The sequence below is a fragment of the Amaranthus tricolor genome, chromosome 4 (genome assembly GCF_026212465.1).
Source record: "Amaranthus tricolor cultivar Red isolate AtriRed21 chromosome 4, ASM2621246v1, whole genome shotgun sequence".
In the NCBI taxonomy this organism is placed as follows: Eukaryota; Viridiplantae; Streptophyta; class Magnoliopsida; order Caryophyllales; family Amaranthaceae; genus Amaranthus; species Amaranthus tricolor.
Genome location: NC_080050.1, coordinates 16,941,601 through 16,961,360, shown reverse-complemented (window position 1 = coordinate 16,961,360; position 19,760 = coordinate 16,941,601). Strand labels below are relative to the sequence as shown.

Sequence of the window (19,760 nt, the reverse complement as noted above, 5' to 3'; positions counted from 1 at the left end):
ATTTCTATTTTTGTCAATTTTTTTTACCTAAATATCCTTAGTTCACACAAGTAATTACGAATATACCCTCATATACCTTACTTACCTACCCTTCACTATTTACCCTTCACTATTTACCCTTTACTATTTATCCTTTTTAATGGACCCCACACCATCCTTAAGTGCCCAAGCAAATGGGACATCTAAATTGGTTCGGAGGGAGTTATAATACCCTAGATCTAGCTTGAAAAAGGATTGATAGACTACTCATATCAACAAGGTGCATCTTCTTTTCTAGGGAGCCCATTTGCTAAGAACTTCATAGTTAAGCGTGCTTGGTGGGGAGCAATCTTAGGATAGGTGACCTCTTGGGAAGTTTTCCCGGGTGCGCACGAGTGAGGCCAAAGTGCGTTGGAAAGACTTGTGTTGGTTTGTGGGGCTAGTCTACAGTCTCCATGAATAGTCACCAGCGGTCCGAGGGGCCGGGATGTTACAGGAGAATTATTTAATAAAATAATATATTTATCATTTAAAAAATTCTATTTTTCTTAATTTATGTGAATATTCGAAATTAAAACTTGTTTAAAAACGAAGGGAAGGGAGTAATAAATAAACATTAACTTAAATTCCCAATTTGTAGAGTGTTCTTGTCAAGCTTCATATTAGAGGATTAAGAATGTCCAACTATGACCTTAAACTGTAAGTTACAAATAAAAATTATATTACGAATAAAAATAGTAAAGTAGCAGTATAATTTACATTAATTAATTAATAAACCAAATAATAAAATAAAAATAGTTGTGGAGTAGGAAAAAACTTGTCATCACGTCCGTTGGAAATGAGGCCTACACAAAAATAACTACCTCCCGCCCTTCTTTCTCGTTTATCCTCATTTGCATTTCTCTCTGTCTTCCTCTTCCTCTTTCTTCTTCTCCTACCTATCTCTTTTCTTTCTTTTTCTCTTCAACCTGCCATTGTTGTCAAGCTTCTTCATCCCTCAACAATGTCAATGTCTGATTCTGAGTCCGCTTCCAGCCGCAGAGGATCTAACGATTATAAGAACTTCCGCATGACTAGCCGTGATCGTGCGTTTTCTTCATTTTCCTTTTTTTTTTTCAACTCTTTTCATTTGATCATTTTGTTTTTTGGTTTTCGATTTCTGACCTAATTTCAGCTTAGATTGAGCTTGATCGTTCAATTCTCTTGCATTAACAGCATTTTGAATTTTAAATTAGAATAATTTCCGCCATCATGGGGATTGTTTTGGGTTCTTTAATTTATACCGTAAATCTGCTTCATTTTAGGATGAATTTACTGCATTTATTTTTCGTTATATGTTGGGAAGTTGAACCCCAGAGAAATCAAGGAGTTCATAATTAGACAATGCCTTTTCTTTTTCCGCCTATAATTTCTATATAGTACCTTCAGTTTTTAATTAATTGTCTAACAGTTGCATAATTAACGTTATTTATCAAATAATATTGTTTTACAAACAAGCATGTTCAACATATTCGATTGCACGGATTCTGAAATACTTGGGGGCTCAATATTAAATTACGATAGCAAATATTAAGCGTTTAAATATACACAATTCTTAGAAAAATATCATAATTTTTAAATTGCACATGACCTATAAAGAATTTTTGTATTTTTACTCCGCCCCTGCATACAAATTTTCCTTTATGGATAGAAAAATTGTCAAGTGCACTCTTGTTTGATGCGTCAAAAGGCACATTTTCATAGTATGGTTTTATAATTTATAATTATTAGCAACATTGTTAGCGGTTCAATGGAATATAGTGTTAATTCATTGTTCTTCACCGGCATTGGATGAATTCAGGGTTGTTATATGAGATGCTCCAATCAACCTCAGCTGAATCAAAATCATGGAAGGTCTGTTTAACCCACCAGAGAATACTTTTTCATTTGTCTGTTTGTTTCACATTGATTGTCTCATTAGCCCTAACCGTGTGTTAATCCGCCAAACAGTAATTAGTGTGTAAGTTCTGACATAATTTAATAACTAAAGTCATAGATATCTGTAGATATATATAAAGGTACTTTAAAGGAAACATCTACTAACTATAGTTTTATGTTTTAGATCAACTTTTCAAATTGCAAATCACAGTATTTGAAATATATTTTGAATCTTAAATTTCTCTTGAAGGTATTGATCATGGACAAAGTGACTGTCAAAGTTATGTCCGCATCTTGCAAGATGGCGGATATCACTGATCAAGGGATTTCATGTGAGCATCTCTGGTTTTACTAAAGATCCTCTATGATTTAAGATGCTAAATTATGTTTTCTAAAGTTCCTTTAATGTAATATCTCTATTGTCAATGTGCTTATAGTCTTGGTTTTCCAGTTACCATGCCCCTTTTTTGTTGGTTTTTAAATTGCATTTCAATTCAATAAATACGATTTGAGCACCTTATAAATGATATTTTTTAATTTTTCTGTATTTAGTTTTGAGTGTCATCTTCATTTTTCTACAGTGGTGGAAGATCTTTTCAGGAGAAGGCAACCATTGCCCTCACTGGATGCTATCTATTTCATTCAGCCAACCAAGGAGAAGTAAGTTCTTTTATGTTTAGCTCTGACCGACTGGTCCTTATTAATTTTGCATTGTCACTTAAGCTTTCTAGATAAGTTTACAGAAGCTCAAGAGCAATTAAGAGGAAATAAAAAAAAATGAGACTGGGTAGTGTTGTTATTGGCTGCAACATTAAGTGGTTTACATGATTATCTTGTTGCTAGAGCACCTATATGTTTTGTTTCTTGGGTTTGCAGGATTTGAAAAAGAATGCAGATTGATATTCTGTTTTGCTGCATAACATTGCGTATGTGGGGACAATATAAGTATATAACTGAAAGCTCAAGCATTTCCTACACTATGAAAGGGATGAGTGGGTTTTTTGGGGTGGGGATGGGGTAGCAAATTGCTTGTGAAAAAACAATCGAATAGGTTGTGGGCGTATATCTTTTTGCAATCCATTATGATCTGCTTTTGCATTTTTCTGGCGATGTTTCATTTCGATTTATCTCATGCATCTATTACTGAGAGCTGCTACAACAAAAAAATGTTTAATTGGCTCTTCAAGAAGTGTAGCGGTCAAGTGGTTGTCAAACCATTTGAATGTTACCCTTGTAGAAGTTCTAAAGACTTCCGGAAATAGTTTTTGACAGCTACTATTTTCACATTGCATCTTATCTAGAATTCAATATATGTTGCGTGTTTGAGACAAAGAGACAAGTATTGCTTTTTGAAGGCATACCTTTCTTAATAAATGCTTTGAAAGTTTATAAGAATTAACTAGTGCACTGGCTAAGCCTTACATGGAGACGCTAATAATGTGGATCAAAGATTTGATGAATTGTGTCTTAAATTGATTCAAATCTATCAGTGTCATAAAGAAACTAATTGTATGATTTCATGTTTGTTTGAATGCTCCTATTTTTCTTCCAACTATATGTCAAGGAATTAGTACCCATTAATGAGAAACGTAAAAAAGTTTGTCTGCGGTATTCCAAAAACAGTATCAGCTAAAGCCTTGCAGTTATCTGGACTGTCATTGTTTATGAAGATCAATATATCAATATTAATATTGTTACTAATACTTTTTGCTAATACTTTTTAAATTTAAAGAGAAAATAATTATCGATTCATAAGAAAATCTGGAGCATCTCAACTAATTCAGGTCTTTTTAATTTTCCTCATTTAGTGTTTGTATTGTATGTCTAAAATTCTTGCTCTTTTCTTGTTGCAGCATAGTTATGTTCTTGTCCGACATGTCAGGGAGAGAACCTCTGTATAAAAAGTACGTAGTATGTGTAGCTTTCCAGTTTTTCTAAATCCCTAAAGTATATATGTTGTTAAAAGTTCTTTGCTGTTGAACTGCTTGTTTCTGTATATTGTTTCCTTGTCGCAGAGCATTTGTATTTTTCTGCCAACCTGTTCCAAAGGATTTAATTAATCATATCAAGAGCGATGTGAGTGTGGTACCCCGTATAGGTGCTTTAAGAGAGGTTAGTGGTGATTTTGTAGTCATTTATTCTAGCACTTCAAATATTACACATTAATGACCCTCCTTTTATGTTGCAGATGAATTTGGAATTCTTTCCAGTTGATAGCCAGGTCTGACAATTCCAAGTTCATACCAATAAAACACTTGGGTGTGGTCCTTGAAATATACTTCTACCTTAAAAGGGAAACAATTTGCATGCCCACATCAGATGCTTTTCGTTTAAATTAGTCTGTCACTTTTATTAATCCCATCAACATTGATAGCTAGATGCTCACTGATCAACAGTTACCAATGATTTGAATAAGGGGGATTTATGTTTGTGACATTAATATTGATTATTAAAATCTCTATCATTTTCATCAAGGTCGTAATAAGTGTCTGTCATTTGCTGGCCAATTTAGAAACTCTGTTTAATTTATCCAGATGCTATTCATATAGGTTTTTGTTACTGATCATGACATGGCTATGGAAGAGCTATATGGAGAAGCTTCACAAAATGCTCGGAAATTTGATGCTTGTATGAATGTATTAGCAATACGTATTGCCACTGTCTTTGCCTCATTAAAGGTGAATAGCTGCAATCTTCTAATGCTTAGTATTTTTCTTGATTAGACGCATGTGTGATGAGCCGCAAGCAATAATTTCATGATATGGTTATTTTCTCTTCTATGTCATGTTTGCCCTCCTTTCCAACTTCAACACGAATTAGAAATTATAATCTGAATTTAATTTCTATACCTACGAAAATACCCTACCCATTCGTAGTTCTTAGCAAAACAAAATCTGGTATTTTTTTCGAGACTTCTTGGCTTCTTACTGATAGGTAAATTTAAATATTTTGAACTTCTGTACCCTATGATTTTTTGGTATAGGGACTAATGTAGTGACCTTCATTTTCACTTTAACGCATCATTTTTCACATGATCACCTAATTAAAAATTTCTGCAATTCAGTTAGCAGTATTACCTCATCATATTATGGCATCAGAGTTGATCACTGTCATTTCTTGATTTTCAGTTTTTCATATGATGCTGATAGAATTTAATAAATCTTTATAGGAGCTCCCCTTTATAAGGTATCAAGCTCCAAAGGATCCAGATGCAGCAGCCCCTAATGAAATACTTCCTTCAAAGCTTGCTTCATTAGTATGGGACCGTTTGACAACATATAAATCAACAATTCCCAATTTCCCCCAGAAAGAAACATGCGAGTTTCTTATCCTGGACAGATCTGTTGATCAGGTTAGCCAGAGAAAACATTATTGTCCAGTTGCATGCCCAACTACTTTGTTGCTACTTAATACTTTAATTTCCATTTACAGATTGCTCCGGTGATACATGAGTGGACTTATGATGCTATGTGCCATGACTTGCTGGAAATGGATGGAAACAAATTGGTGCTTGAGGTTTGTCCACCAGTTAATTTCTTACCTTTATGTTTATTTACAATTGTTGTAAATTTAAAGTCTGATTCATCATAGGTCACCAACAAAGCAACTGGTCAACCCGAGAAAAAGGAAATTGTTCTTGAAGATAGTGATTCTGTATGGTTAGAGATTCGACATTTGCATATAGCAGAAGTATGTTTCCTTGACTTGAATCTTATTCCTAATATATTAGAGCTAAAACTCTAAATAGTTTATGCTATGCTCTATCCCAGGCCAGTGAACGCTTACACGACAAAATGACCAACTTTGTATCGAAGAATAAAGCTGCAGCGCTAAGTCAAGCATCAAGGTTGTGAGAGTACACTCACTCTATGCAGTAATAATTTTCCATACTTTACTGAATTTTTTACTTTCTCTTCTTATATGATGGAATTCTGCTATTGGAGCAGAGCCTTGATTTCCATCCAAAGCTTGGTATGGTTTACAGTCTCTTAAATATCGTGCTACGTTGTTACCAGTAGTTTACAGGTAGACGGTAACGAGGAAATCTGTGTAACTATCAAAAGTTTATCTGAGCCTCTTAGATGCACTACAAAAGCTCTATGTTGATAATGAAATTCCTCCACATAGTTATAATCACCAGTTAAAAAATCACCCTAATCATCTACCAAGTAGGCTTTACATTAATAAATTCTATTTTTGGTTCCCAATAAATTCCTTTTTCAAAGAATAACCTCTTGATTCTCTGTATCAGTTTATTCTTATTTAAACATCTCTTTATATAATATTGAAATCTGAAGACACTCGTAGAATGAGCCAGTAACTTCAATTTATGAGATGATTCTTTCATAGATACGACTTTTTTCAATTGTTTTTCTGAAAACTCCAATGACTAATCTATTAGCTTTTTAGTGTAGCATATCAAATCTTGATGCTAGCGAATTTCATGGAGGTTATGCTGTAAGCAGATTTATTATTCTTTTAGGTTGAAAGAAGTATATGCAATAGTTCTCTGCTATTGCATATGCACTAGAACCTAGTGGTTTCAGGATCCAGGAAGATATTGTCACATACATCAAACCTATATAACCCGGACACGGGTTAAAGCTCCACCATACTCGTATCGGCACAACACAACACGAATATGGACACGGGATCTGGATTTGACATGGATTTGGGCTCTCAGATACGATACTTGTTGAAGAACACCATTACAGATAACGCAAAGAAGGAATAAGAAGGAGAAAGCAAGGAGAGGGACTAAGAATACCTGGAGAAGACTTCGGAGGAGAATGTGTGTGAATAATTTGTCGTTATTTGTTCTTAGTGTTGGATAACTGAACGTTATAATGGATAGATACTTGAAGACACTAGAACAACTTTTCATGATACCTTAGACGACATATGCACAAGTACATATATTCATTGGACAATGTGTGCTAACTTAATGGCCTTGGGGCAATGGAATGTTGTTGTTGTCTCTTACCTACTATAGTTTCCAGTGATATATTCTTGGCCTTTATTGTTGTGAAATGACGACATGGAGTTATAGTGGGAATTGCATCCGAATTTGTTAGAAGATTGGCTTGGAGAAGTAGGAAGAGGAGTTTGTTAGAGAAGAAATCTTAGCATATTAAGTTATTTGTATAATAAATATAGTACTTCTATTAGGGAAAAAGGACCTTGAGGGATTAAATTGTTCATTGTACTCCTCTTCTTATTTAGCTTTTGAGTGAACTAGTTATTCTGTAACTGGTGTTTGCCGTTATTGCCCTTAAAAAATTTGATATCATTGTAATCTTTTCAGATCACCATTTTATACAACCTTCTCATATCTGAGGTTGAATCTGGACAAGACAGTGCTGTCATTTTATCAAGTATTAATATAGTTAGTGATTTGTGTAGAGATGGAGTGCTGTCATTTTATCAATCATTAAACCCTGCCAGTCTTGACTTTTTCACATTTGAGAGTTGAATCTGCACAAGAGAGTGCTCTCATTTTATCAAGTTTTAATAGAATTAGTGATTTGTGTAGAGATGGAGCGGAACTTTCTACACGTGATTTGCAAAAGATGGTTCAAGCTCTGCCACAGTATACTGAACAGATGGAAAAGCTTTCTCTGCATGTGGAGGTATAATTTTCCTCAGTTTAAGTGCAAGCCTAATATGCTACACAGTCATTTTACTCATTATGATTCATTTACAATTAAATCTCCGATGAAAGAAATTGTTGTGTTCTCCCAAATGTGAAAACAAACCTGTAATTTTCTAGTAATGCTACAAGGACGGGTTAGCGATATTTGACGCTTAAAGGTATGTTCATGTAACTGCTAACCATTGACATACAAGTGTAAAAAACTCTATATAATGCATCGGGATTCAAGTCCTCATGGGTTGAACTTTCTACCTCCCACTTACTATCAATAAAGCTATTTTGATATTTAAGGTCTGCAAGATAGAGCTCCTGATATATTCATGCAAGTCCAATATATCATTAGATATTGTGTATTGAATTTTGCTGTCTTTTGTGATGCAGATTGCTGGAAAAATAAACAAAATTATCAGAGACATGGAACTTCGAGACCTAGGACAACTGGAACAGGATATAGTATTTGGAGATGCTGCAACGAAGGAGATCATCACCTTCTTAAGGGCACATCAGGTTTCTTTAATCTGTTATTGTGTTTGATACTGAATTACTAAAGTGCAAAATAAATTCTGTATATGGCTTAGCATATAATAACCTTATCCTTGTGAAATGTCATTATATTTCAGGATGCACCTTCTGAGAATAAATTACGATTGCTAATGATCTATGCATGCGTGCACCCTGATAAGTTTGAAGGAGACAAGGCCACAAAGTTAATGCAGGTAGTATATAATTTCAAATTTTGTGTATGATTCTGGCTGCTTTTTACTCTAAATTTTTATAAACATAGAGTAGAATGTGATATGGGGAAGGCACTTCAAATGAAAATAAAGCTGGATACTCGTGGTATGAGTTTCAGGTCCCATCACTTGTGACACTTGAATGGTTAGATAATAAAAACAACATTCTTTTTCTCAATGCCATGAAGGACAATATGTAAACAACCGTACTCTTAAAATAACAAAGAGGTTGTTCAGATTGATCTTTGATTGCGAACATCATCTAAAATGTCATATGAATAAGGATTTATACTTAATAGTCTATCATAAACTAAACTAAAGTATAAATCTTTGCCTCAAAAGAGAATGAACACTAGGGTACTATCCAAATGTTTAGATTACAATAAAAAATTATTCACTCCTTAGAATGTTGTTTATGGTTGTTGTAACGTAGCATTTAATGGGAAAAAATGACTTGCTTGCTCTTCTAATTATAATCTCTCCCTAAACTTGCATCATTGCATGGCTAGTAACATGTACTCTAGCCGGTAATAAATGACGGTCATAGGAATACATTTATCGTTTAATTGTGAGGAGTGAGGAATGCCCCAGGTTAATGCTAATCCAACTCTAAGCATCTCTTTTCTTTATAACTTTTCATTCTATAAATTATCATAAAATTTCTTTATAAATTTTAATTCTTTAAACATTCTATAAACATATTCTATACATTTTCATTCTATAACCAACAACATTTCATTACCTTGACACCATTAAGTGGTTCTCACTTGGGGTGGGGTTTTGGGGATCGAATGTACCCAACCTTACCCTTGTTAGTGATAATAAAGAGGTTGTTGAATGTTGTATTGGCAGTGTGAGTATTATTTTTGCTTTCTAGATAAGAAACTCATAATGTGCTTGATTTCAGCTAGCCAAATTGTCAGCGGAGGATATGAAGGCTATTAAAAAGATGAGGCTTCTAGCTGGATCATCGCAAATTCAGAAGAAAGCTCCGGGGAGTTTCTCTCTAACTTTTGATGGTCAGAGGGTAATATAAGTGAACACAATTAGATGCTTTATAAGGAATGTGCTATTTGACTTGTCTTGGTTCCATGTGATAGGCGGCTAACTATTATTTCTTCTGCTCATCTATCTATCACCAGAAAAAAGTTGCTGCGAGAAAAGATAAAACCATTGCTGAGGAGGAAACTTGGGCATTATCCAAATTTTATCCTATGCTAGAGGTTTGTTATCTTAAATTACAATATGCACTTATTTTAAGAGATGGCCTACTAAGTTTGCTCATTTGCTTTGTCTATCCCATTTTGTTTTCTCTTCTATCTAGCAGCATTTCCCTACCTTTTGGAGTAAATTTGTTTTAAATTAAACAATTATATAAGAGTCTTTATAATATATCAGCTCTCAGTGCACTATGATAAGATAAAAGTTGTTGTACTTGTAAGATTTACTGAGTTATCATATATACAAAGCTAATCCAATCTTGCTTTTGTTGTAATTCATCTAAGCTATATTCTATACATTTATTTTCATCTTAGGCACCATTGGTCATTTATATATTAGAAATACACTCGATATCTTTCATGGATCGTATATGGACACTTGATACTTCTTTTAGACCAAGAACACGGAAACATGTCCTGCAATTTCAGAGTTTGCCTCCAAAATATGTATTTGACTTGCCCTAGCTTCTATGTGAATGAGTACTGCATGAAGTAGCTTATCCATCAGTTTTTTCAGCCTTGTATTTCAAATATGATCAACTATTTGGAAAAAAAAAAGAATAAAATCCATCTTATGAATCCAGGTACAAAGTGTTTCAACTTTCAAGCAACAAGCAAATTATGAGTTGAAAGAGTCTGATACAAATTTCTTTTTTCCCTTTTCACAAGGACAAATAGAAATTAATACAGTTTTGAAATAAATTTCAGGATCTCATAGAAAGCGTGAACAAAGGTGAGTTGTCAAAGGATGAATATCAATATATTAATGAACCCAAACCAGCTACCAGGGAGCGCAGTCAAAGTCAGAGTGCTGCAGTCAGCACAGCACCAACAGCAACAGCTGGTCCGCGTTCCATGAGATCAAGACGAACAGCAACTTGGGCTCGCCCTCATCATTCTGAAGATGGAAGCGGGTAATACAACTCTTCTTTCACGAGCTTTATTTCCAGCTTGAGGTCATGGCTCATGAAGGATATATAATGGTATAATACTTTAGCTTTTGTTAACCATTGTCTGGTTTCCATTAACTTTATTGTCTTTTTCAGTGATTCGGTACTAAAACATTCACCCAATGATTTTAAGATGATGGGATCCCGTATCTTCGTATTCATTATTGGAGGAGCTACTAGATCCGAGGTAAATGTTTGTACCGCTCGCTACCGGTACACTAATAGCTGGCCTATATATTATCTGAAGATCATTTTCATTGCTGTCTCCTCAGTTGCGCACTTGTTATAAGCTCACAACAAAACTTAGGAGAGAAGTCATACTTGGTGCGACGAGTATAGATGATCCTCCACAGTATTTAACGGTAAGCTTCTCTTGTATGTATCTTGTGTTGCATCTTGCATGCATAAAAGCATCCGCTTAGATTCTGGTTTATGCCACTCGAGCTTTCATAATTAAGCTTAAGGGAGAATATGGGATTACACATCATAGACAAGTTAGCAGTAGGTTAATGAACCAGCAGAGCATCAAGTAAATACAAAATCGCGGAACTTCCAGCGTAATCCAGAGAAAGCAACAACCGGAATACTTTTCCAGACATTCTATTCTTCATCATGAATGAATTGGTGGAGCCAGCCATAACTTAACTTTGTAGTCAACGCTATACATTTCCCAGATTAAGGATTCTGAGTTCCAGCAAGAAAAACGGCAAACAAAAGATCATCCTGACTTTATCTGATACAGGTTACATATAAGGGTACTCTGAAGAAAACCTAAGAATATGAATTAAGTAACATACCAACAGAAACGGTATTGGCCTTTTGGGTGCCCATGTAATCCATGTAACATTACCTGTGCAAGACATTTTCAGAAGTTTGGTTCAAAGTGTTTGGAAGTTCAGTTCACAGTGAAACCATACATGAAACAATCACATAGAGAAAACCACATCACAATCCATTATCTCCCTTGGAAGAACAAACTAACCATTATGAGCCTTATCAGCCGTATCCATAATTTTTCCGGTCTCAGCACATAGCCATTACAAAGTGGAGCCATGATAGCTGCAAGTATCTTTCCAGCAGGTGATAATCTAAGATGATCATAATGCAAAATTGATCCTTTTCCATCCTGAAGAGGAATGGAAATACTCTTCAGATCCTCGTCCATGTGATAACAAACAGAAAAAAAATATAAAGTGTATTAATGACCCACCAAAAAAATAAATGCTCAACTAAAAACAAAATTTATTGATAATCCTCGATTCTTTAGATATCCGAACTGATACATATAACCAAGATAGTTGCAGAAATGTTCCTAAGGCTTTACTTCAACTCTACCATGATGAACAATAATATTGCTTAGAAAAAGAGTAGACATCAAGATATCCGATTTAGCTGACTATTCTGTGAGACTGACCGGAGTGATTCAACAAGGCAACTGAGAAGAACAATTCTACAGACAAAGAATTATAGAACCAAAAAAAAGTTAAAGGATGGAAATGTATTATTATTGAAAATTGATAAGAACATGAACCTTCGAGTGGCTTCGAAACTCCTAACAAGACTAATTTCTTAATTATTCACATTTCTAACAAGGTATATATACATACATACATATATATATATATATATATATATATATATATATATATATATATGGAAAACAATCAAACATAGAAAGTCCAAACTACCTTAGTAATTACCCCTCTCCTTATCTTGCTAATTAGTATAATGGAAGGGGGGAGGAGGCACGTGGGTCATATAATTACCCGCCACCCAAACTTGCTTTTCATCCCCAAGGCAGTCAGAATTTTGATTATGTTTTATGATTCTACGACTCTACAGTCTAATAATGGGCTAGCGATTTGAATCTTAGGTAAGATCTTAATAATGATAGGATCGATTCTATCAGATCAAGAATATGGGTGATAGGATCATAACACGATTCTACGATCTTACAATCTAACGAACAAACATACAAGGGTGGTATATTCTACCTTTTAATTACATATAAATAAGTTAAAAATATTTTGTCATTTCAACTATGAAAATTCATGTACTTATTGATTCGCAGCTCATAAAGAATTATTAAAAGTATTCTTTTAATTAATAAAAGATGAAATCGTATAAACCTTTATTGTGTAGCTCAAAACTTTAAAAAAATAAACTAAAATTAACCAAAAAGACTAATAATAAATTATCTTATGGCATATCACAACATATTTGTAGGATCTTACGATTTTACTATTCGATTCTACTGATTTAGATCTTACTCCCTTATCGATCATAGATAGGATCCTGATTCTAACATCTATGGCAGCAATGGTTTCATATTACTGCCACGTGGAATCAGACATAGGCATTTGCTCCCTCTTAATCAAATCTTGCTCTATAAGTCGTGGATTGTGATCCGTATAATGTACCCCCAAGACTGCTTCTAGTTTAAAGACTAACTCTAGTTCTGAAATAAGATGAAGAGGATTGTTTGCAGTTACCAAAGAGAAACCTCGTGCCAGCTCATGAAAAATCAGACATACTTTACTAGTTGGTGGTAAATCTAACTGATATGTGATACTCTTAATCGTTACAAGTATATTAAAAGGCCCATAATATCTTGTTGTGAACTTATCACATAATTATTTAGCTAATGATTCATGTTTATATGGTTGTAACTTGAGGAACACCTTATCTCCTACCTCTCACATGTGTTTATCCTCCTGCAATTAATAAGGTTCAATATAAGCTCATCCAGAAATGCATCTCTTTCTATCAGCAATTGCTCAAGACTGTCTAATGAAGCGGTGTTGTTGTGATAGTGACGTATAGGAGGCAGAACCCTGGATACAATGCTTGGAATGGAGAAATTTCTGTAGTCATATGATGTGAAGTATTATAACCAAATTCTGCCTAATGAAGCCATTTGCCCATTGTTTTGGTTTCCTATTAATAAAACACCTTAAGTATGTTTTCAACAAATGAATCACAACCTCCAATTGGCCCTCAGTTTGTGGATGGTAAGTTGTATTTCTACTCAACTTGGTACCCTCTAAAGGAAAATCTTCACGCCAAAATATGTTCATTAAGACCTTGTGTCCATTAGAATTAATAGTGGATGGAAATCTATGTAATCGAATAAATACATTATAATATCATCCCAAACTAAGGATGGAACAAAATGTGGATGTAACAACCCTGCATGTTGCAAAAGAGAAGCGTTGGTTGCTGACAAACAATGCATTTCGAACAAATTGGGTTGCTTGTCTTCGCATACCATCCCAAAACCAATCGACGACAATACGAAGATAAGTTTTACACTCCCCATTATGACCTCCTAAGGCAGTTGCATTGTACTTATGAAGAAGCTATGGAACATGAGAGGAAACCTTTGATAACACCCCCTGTAAATCGGCCAACATATGTCCTAACAGGGCATCTCCCTTGATTTTTTGTCGGATATCCACCCAATGCACATTACACTTAGATACTAAAAACCCCAACTCCATACCACATAATGATAGATGTCAAGGAAAGCATCAACTACTGAATTTGTCGTACCAAACTTGTATCTTATTTTGAAATCATACCAAACACTTTCTAATAATCAGATTTATTAACCCTTTGCTCCATTATAAATTTTAGATTTTCTAGATTATAAATCCATTTCCCAACAAAAATTTTGCCATATATAAATTGTTAAAACAATGGCCATTAACTTCTTTTCATATATGGATTTCCTTGCCCTTTTGCTCTAGTAAGCCTTACTAAAATACGCCAACGGGTGCAAGTTTTGCATCAATACTACCCATAGGCCAAACCTTAAAGTGTCAGCTTCAGTGACAAATAACATCTTAAAATAAGGCATTGCCAACACAAGAGCTTCCTCAAATCTTGTTGTACTTTCTCAAAAGCTGAAGTAACTATTCTTCTTCAAAATTTGTGTCAAAGGTGTTGCAACATATGCATAACCATGAATGTACCGCCTATAATATCCCGTTAACCCTAAAAAAAACATCTAAATTCTTTCAAAGTTTGTGAAACAGACCACACAGTAAAATTGCTCTTATCTCATCCAAATCCACTACAACCAAATTATATGACCCAAACAAGCTATGGATGTTCTCCCAAATTCACACTTTTTAACATTGGCAAACAAATGATACTGAGCCAAATTTGATAGTACAATAGAATGATGGTGAGTGTGCTCCTTTTGGTTCCTACTGAAGGTTAATAGGAGGTTGAATACTCTCTAGAGGAGGGGTGAATAGAGAGTTTAGGCTATTTAAAATTTTGTCTGTTGCTTGTCTCAAGAGTTTGAGGAGTCTGTCAAAACTGTTTTCTGGAACTGTTTTGAGTCAATTCGTAAACAATAACGTATGTGCGGAAAATAAACTTTAAAGTATAACACACGATATGTTAACGAGGTTCGGTTCTAACGAACCTACTCCCCGCCTATGGGTTCTCTATCAACCCGTAGGATTTCAACGCCTTTTATTAATCCGACTTTAATACAAACAAGAAGATCTCACTATCTCCTCACACCACGTTCTTCCCTTTGAAGAACCGTATTACAAGTCCCTTTAATAAAAGCAAAATCTAAAATCTCACAATAGATATTCACAAGTTGAACACTTTAAAAAGTATTCTTGGTTAGGCGTATTAAACTTAATCTAACTCTTTTTAAACTCTTAAGCCTATTACAAATGTAAGAGTTAGATGAACTAAGAATTACAACTCTTAAAACACTTAGAGAATTTCTAAATATTAAGCCAAGAGAGAAAGAGATAATAAGAGGCGTATAGAGATGTATCCTTAATTCTGAAATGAAGCCTTGTATTTATAGTGTTACGCCTCAACACATCATGGAAAACAATAAGGCTCCTTTCCGTTATTTTCCGTTGACCTGGTCATTCAGCGCCTGTCTTCAAGATCTTAAGCTTAACTTCAATCTGACATGTATTGACAGCTAAAATAATTCCGTCATTGTGTGCTGTAATTTATCTTTAATATCCAATGCTATGCTGCCACGTTAGTACTTATACAAGATAATGAAAACTAAGCAAAAACCAGATTTATCAACGTTTAAATAATCATTCAAATTAATTCCTATTATTAGCATTAATTCAAATAGTCATTTTCTATTTTTAGTATTAATTCAAATAGCATCTTGTTAATAGAAAACTCTATATTTTGCATAACAACTAATTTAACATCAAATATAGCCGTGTACTATAATTAGCAAAACGAGTGTACCTTATACTATATTTAATCATCAAATTACTTTAAGCACATATTTAAAATTCAAGTTCAAATATAAACCGTTTAAGATAAAACGTGTAATAACATATTCAAACTTAATTTCAAATAATATCAAAGTTAATTTTTAATGAACCTTGACCTATTAAAATATTTCAAATATAATTTCATGGAACATTGACCTATTAAAATATTTCAAATATAATTATGAAACTAACCTGATTGTAAACGTAATTATCTTCAAAACTTTGAAACGTATTTCAAGACTTATAAAAACAACTTTAATATTAAACTTAAGTTCTTTAAGCATATTCCAACATCTTCCAACTTAAAATATATATTACATATCAAATGTATATCAAATATGATTTTAGACTTACTTAAACAACTAAATGTAATTACCAAATTTATTTGTTTAATCAATATGTGTTTTGAATTATCATCACTTAAGAGAGTTGAGTCTTCACCTACTATAAACTAGAATATAGTCAAAAGAACACCTATAAGAAACTACGTAGATATGGCCGAAAAATATCGTTCATTAGAGCTTGGAGAGTGGCTGGAGGACATTGGATATGCCTAAAGGCATAACCAAGAAATCATAGTGACCTTCATAAGTCGGGAAGGTCGTCTTATGTATATCTTCTTGTCGAATCTGAATCTGATGATATCATGACTTGAGCTCAAGCTTGGAATAAATAGTAGCTCCGTACAATTTGTCTAATAGCTCATTTATAACCGGAATTGGGAACTTGTCGGGTATTGTCGCCATATTTGGAGGACAAAAATCTACACTGAATCTCTGATTTGTCCTTCTTTTTAACTGACAATATTGGACATGATTATCTCTGCCCGCAACATCTCTTCCACCAATTTTTCTATTTCTTCCTTCTGAATGTGTGGGTAAAGATATGGTCAAACACTAACTGAGTTTGTTCCTTCCTTAGGATGATATGGTGTTCATGACCTCGACATGGAGATAAACTAGTAGGCACATGAAAAACTCCAGAAAACTCCTCTAACAATCCTTCAAGAAATGATAGAACATTTCTAGTTTGGGTCTCTTCAATTGATAATGCAACTAGTGGCACCTCAAGTCGATTTAATTCCACCAAAATCTCACCTCTGTCCTTCCAATTCGACCTACTCAAAGAACGATCCCCTTTTAACGTTATTGGCGTACCTTCAAACAGAAACCCCATCATCTGCTCTCCAATTGATTTATGTCGTACCTCATTTTTCAAGCCATTACATTCCCATAATCACATCAAAACTCCTAAGATCAGTTGGTTGGAAAGTCTTGTTATTTGAATTGCATCCACGTCTAACATCACATCAACATTCTTCCCGTTCCCAATCACAGCTTTATCATTTCCAAGAGTAACTCCAAATCCCTCATTACCTTCCAAACTCAATCCTAACTTCTCGATTATTCCCTAAGAAATGAAATTGTGGGTTGTCCCTGAGTCAGCCATAACAACCACCACACTTCCATTAATTTCCCCCTTTAATTTCATAGTTCTTTTTTTTCACTTCGATGCCTTAGACGCCACTTTTCATCACATTTGAAACATAGCCCCTTGGCGCTCTTTTCTTTATAAACTTTTTCCGACAAACGCTTAATGTTACTGCAATTTTATTACCATTGTTGATAGAAGAAGGGGAAGAATTGGATTGGAATAAATTCTTCTAGGATGTGGAAGAATTTGAGACAGAGAAAATACTGGTTTGGGTTCTTAAACAAGAAACAAGAAGTTTTGGAATTGATAGGTTGGAACTTGGAATAAGTAATTCCTCCTTTGTTTCTAAAACCCAATCGTAGGCCTAATTTTTAGATCAAATTTACCTTCGATTCTAAGAGCTTATTCCATGTCCTAGTCAAGAATTCTCAATTCTTTTCTAACCGTATCCTTCAACCCATGAATAAATGCAGCCAACGAAATTTCCTAGTAGATGTCTTCAAATGGCGACGCCATCTGACACAATTGTCTCCTATATTCTTCCACTAAACCGTCTTGCACCACAGCTAACCACTACTCGCATAAAGATTCTTCATGTATAACTCTAAAATACTTTAGCATTAGGCGCTTAAGAATTAAGATTCTCCCATATGATAATCGAGGATCCCCGGTTTTCCCATTTGAACCACATCAAAGCATCATAATTTAACGCCACTACCGCACAGTTCCGTCAACTGCTAAAAAGAAAAATATCTTTTGGCTCGTAGAATCCACCTGTTTGGATTTCCCTCGGAGACAAATCTCCAGCCTCTTGAATCTCCGACTACAACCCATGTTGTCGCTATTTCCCCTTTGATTCCTTCTATTAAAGAATCCCTACAATAAAGCGTCTTGGACTTGAAATTTCCATGTCTACATTAATTGATTCATTACCCAAGAATCTTAAACCCTTTACCCCATCAGTAATAGACATATTTCTTGGCTAACAGAGAAGCACTAATTTCTTCTTTAAATCGATCCTAACTTTCTTGCAACCGAGTCTGATCTTCAACAATTTGTTTTGCTGCATGGTAAGTTCTTCGCACTCCTCCGCCATCTTTAACTAGGTTTACCAAATTAAATTCATCTTGTCATTCAATTTTTCTTCTAGAGACCTTGACGCATTCTATATCCAAATTGGTAAAGAATCCCGAAGTTCTTGGATTACCAAATGATATAGTTTGCTTTTGATTGAGCGTTATAAGACTGGCCTGAGTGATCCAATAAGAACGCAACAGAGAAGAACAATTCTGCAAATAAAGAATTGTAGAATCAAAAAGAAGTAAGAGGATGAAAATGTATTATTATTGAAAATTGATAAGAACAAAAACTTTGAAGCTGCCTCCAAACTCCTAAACAAGACTAATTTCTTAATTCTTCACACTTTAGCAAGGCATATCAGGCCTATATATATACCAAGAAACTATTTCAAGCCAAACATTCAAAGTCCAAACTACCCTTACGTTTTACCCCCTTCCTTTCTCCTGCTATAAGTATAATGCACGGGGGAGGAGTTACGTGGGTAATATCAGTATTATCAATTGTAACTTAGTTATGATTTGCAGGAAAAGAACTCCTACCATTGATGTTCCATACTTTTAACTTTTGAGGTGTCATCCTTAGATGTTCTTATCACTTGATATGAGTTTGGAATAAGGCATAAGTAAGAAACTGCAATATGAGATCTTAAAAGAACAAAAATATAAAAAAAGGTCAGCGGCATATAGAGTGCTCTTCCAAAGGAATAAGATGGTTCTGACCATTAATTGCTAATAACTACTCGAATCATGATGATATGTCCAACGTCATATCATGGATTCATAAATGATTGCCCACATTTTAAATGTAATTGGATCTAATCATGCTCAAAAGAATCCAATAAACAACTCCTATCCCCCAGAAAAACACAAAATTTTAGTAAAGTGATTGAAGCAATGGGTAAAGAAGCGATAAAAAAAATTTAGTTGCAATACTAGCTTAGGGTCGTATGTTTATTCTTGATGCTGACTTTATTTTTTCATACTTCTGCAGAAACTCAAGCTTTTAGGCCTTAAAATTTAGGCATTTCCTTGGCAATAGGAAAAGCAGCAGAGATGTTTTGTATACTTAATCAACATATATTTGACCTTGTACCGCAAAATGGCCCATGCATCAAGACAACTTGATAGAGGTTGGTCGATTTCAGATTAATTAACATAGCTCAGGTAGAGATTCTGCATATCCTTATACTTTCTTCCATTTATGGGGAAGCTATAGATTAAATAGGGAGTTGGGATGGGAGAAGGTTTCATCCTGCACTTTTTCTAGTTGTTGAGAAAGATTTAAATCATTTTCATAGAGATATACAAAAGTCCTCCTATATTAGATTGTTTGGATGTGGGGTGCTATACATAGTATACATTCAACTAAAGATTGCAATATTAGCCTTCAGCTTCTGATTTTTGTCAATTATTGTATTCAAGGTTTTTTTAGTGAAAATTCCCTTGTTATGACATTGAGAAATGAAAGATGACTTGTTCCATTGTCCTAATAGAGATATTATTAACGTGTGTGTATAT

The 19,760-nt window shown here is 34.3% G+C and overlaps 1 protein-coding gene across 1 annotated transcript in view; it reads left to right on the top strand.

The window, feature by feature from the left end:
* Positions 1-881: 881 nt before the first annotated feature.
* LOC130809686 (protein transport Sec1a-like) overlaps positions 882-19,760 on the top strand; it is an 18,881-nt gene continuing 2 nt past the window's right edge. Inside the window, exons 1-21 of the mRNA XM_057675453.1 lie at positions 882-1,064; positions 1,820-1,872; positions 2,147-2,228; positions 2,478-2,556; positions 3,750-3,800; positions 3,912-4,008; positions 4,085-4,117; positions 4,446-4,574; positions 5,066-5,248; positions 5,329-5,412; positions 5,488-5,586; positions 5,667-5,743; positions 7,430-7,526; positions 7,931-8,056; positions 8,170-8,265; positions 9,191-9,310; positions 9,426-9,506; positions 10,212-10,417; positions 10,550-10,640; positions 10,726-10,815; positions 19,234-19,760. The exon at positions 19,234-19,760 is cut by the window's right edge and continues 2 nt beyond it. Of these exons, the coding sequence (XP_057531436.1) occupies positions 983-1,064; positions 1,820-1,872; positions 2,147-2,228; positions 2,478-2,556; positions 3,750-3,800; positions 3,912-4,008; positions 4,085-4,117; positions 4,446-4,574; positions 5,066-5,248; positions 5,329-5,412; positions 5,488-5,586; positions 5,667-5,743; positions 7,430-7,526; positions 7,931-8,056; positions 8,170-8,265; positions 9,191-9,310; positions 9,426-9,506; positions 10,212-10,417; positions 10,550-10,640; positions 10,726-10,815; positions 19,234-19,263 (1,986 nt within the window). The 5' untranslated portion in view covers positions 882-982 and the 3' untranslated portion in view covers positions 19,264-19,760. The remainder of the gene's footprint in view (positions 1,065-1,819; positions 1,873-2,146; positions 2,229-2,477; positions 2,557-3,749; positions 3,801-3,911; positions 4,009-4,084; positions 4,118-4,445; positions 4,575-5,065; positions 5,249-5,328; positions 5,413-5,487; positions 5,587-5,666; positions 5,744-7,429; positions 7,527-7,930; positions 8,057-8,169; positions 8,266-9,190; positions 9,311-9,425; positions 9,507-10,211; positions 10,418-10,549; positions 10,641-10,725; positions 10,816-19,233) is intronic.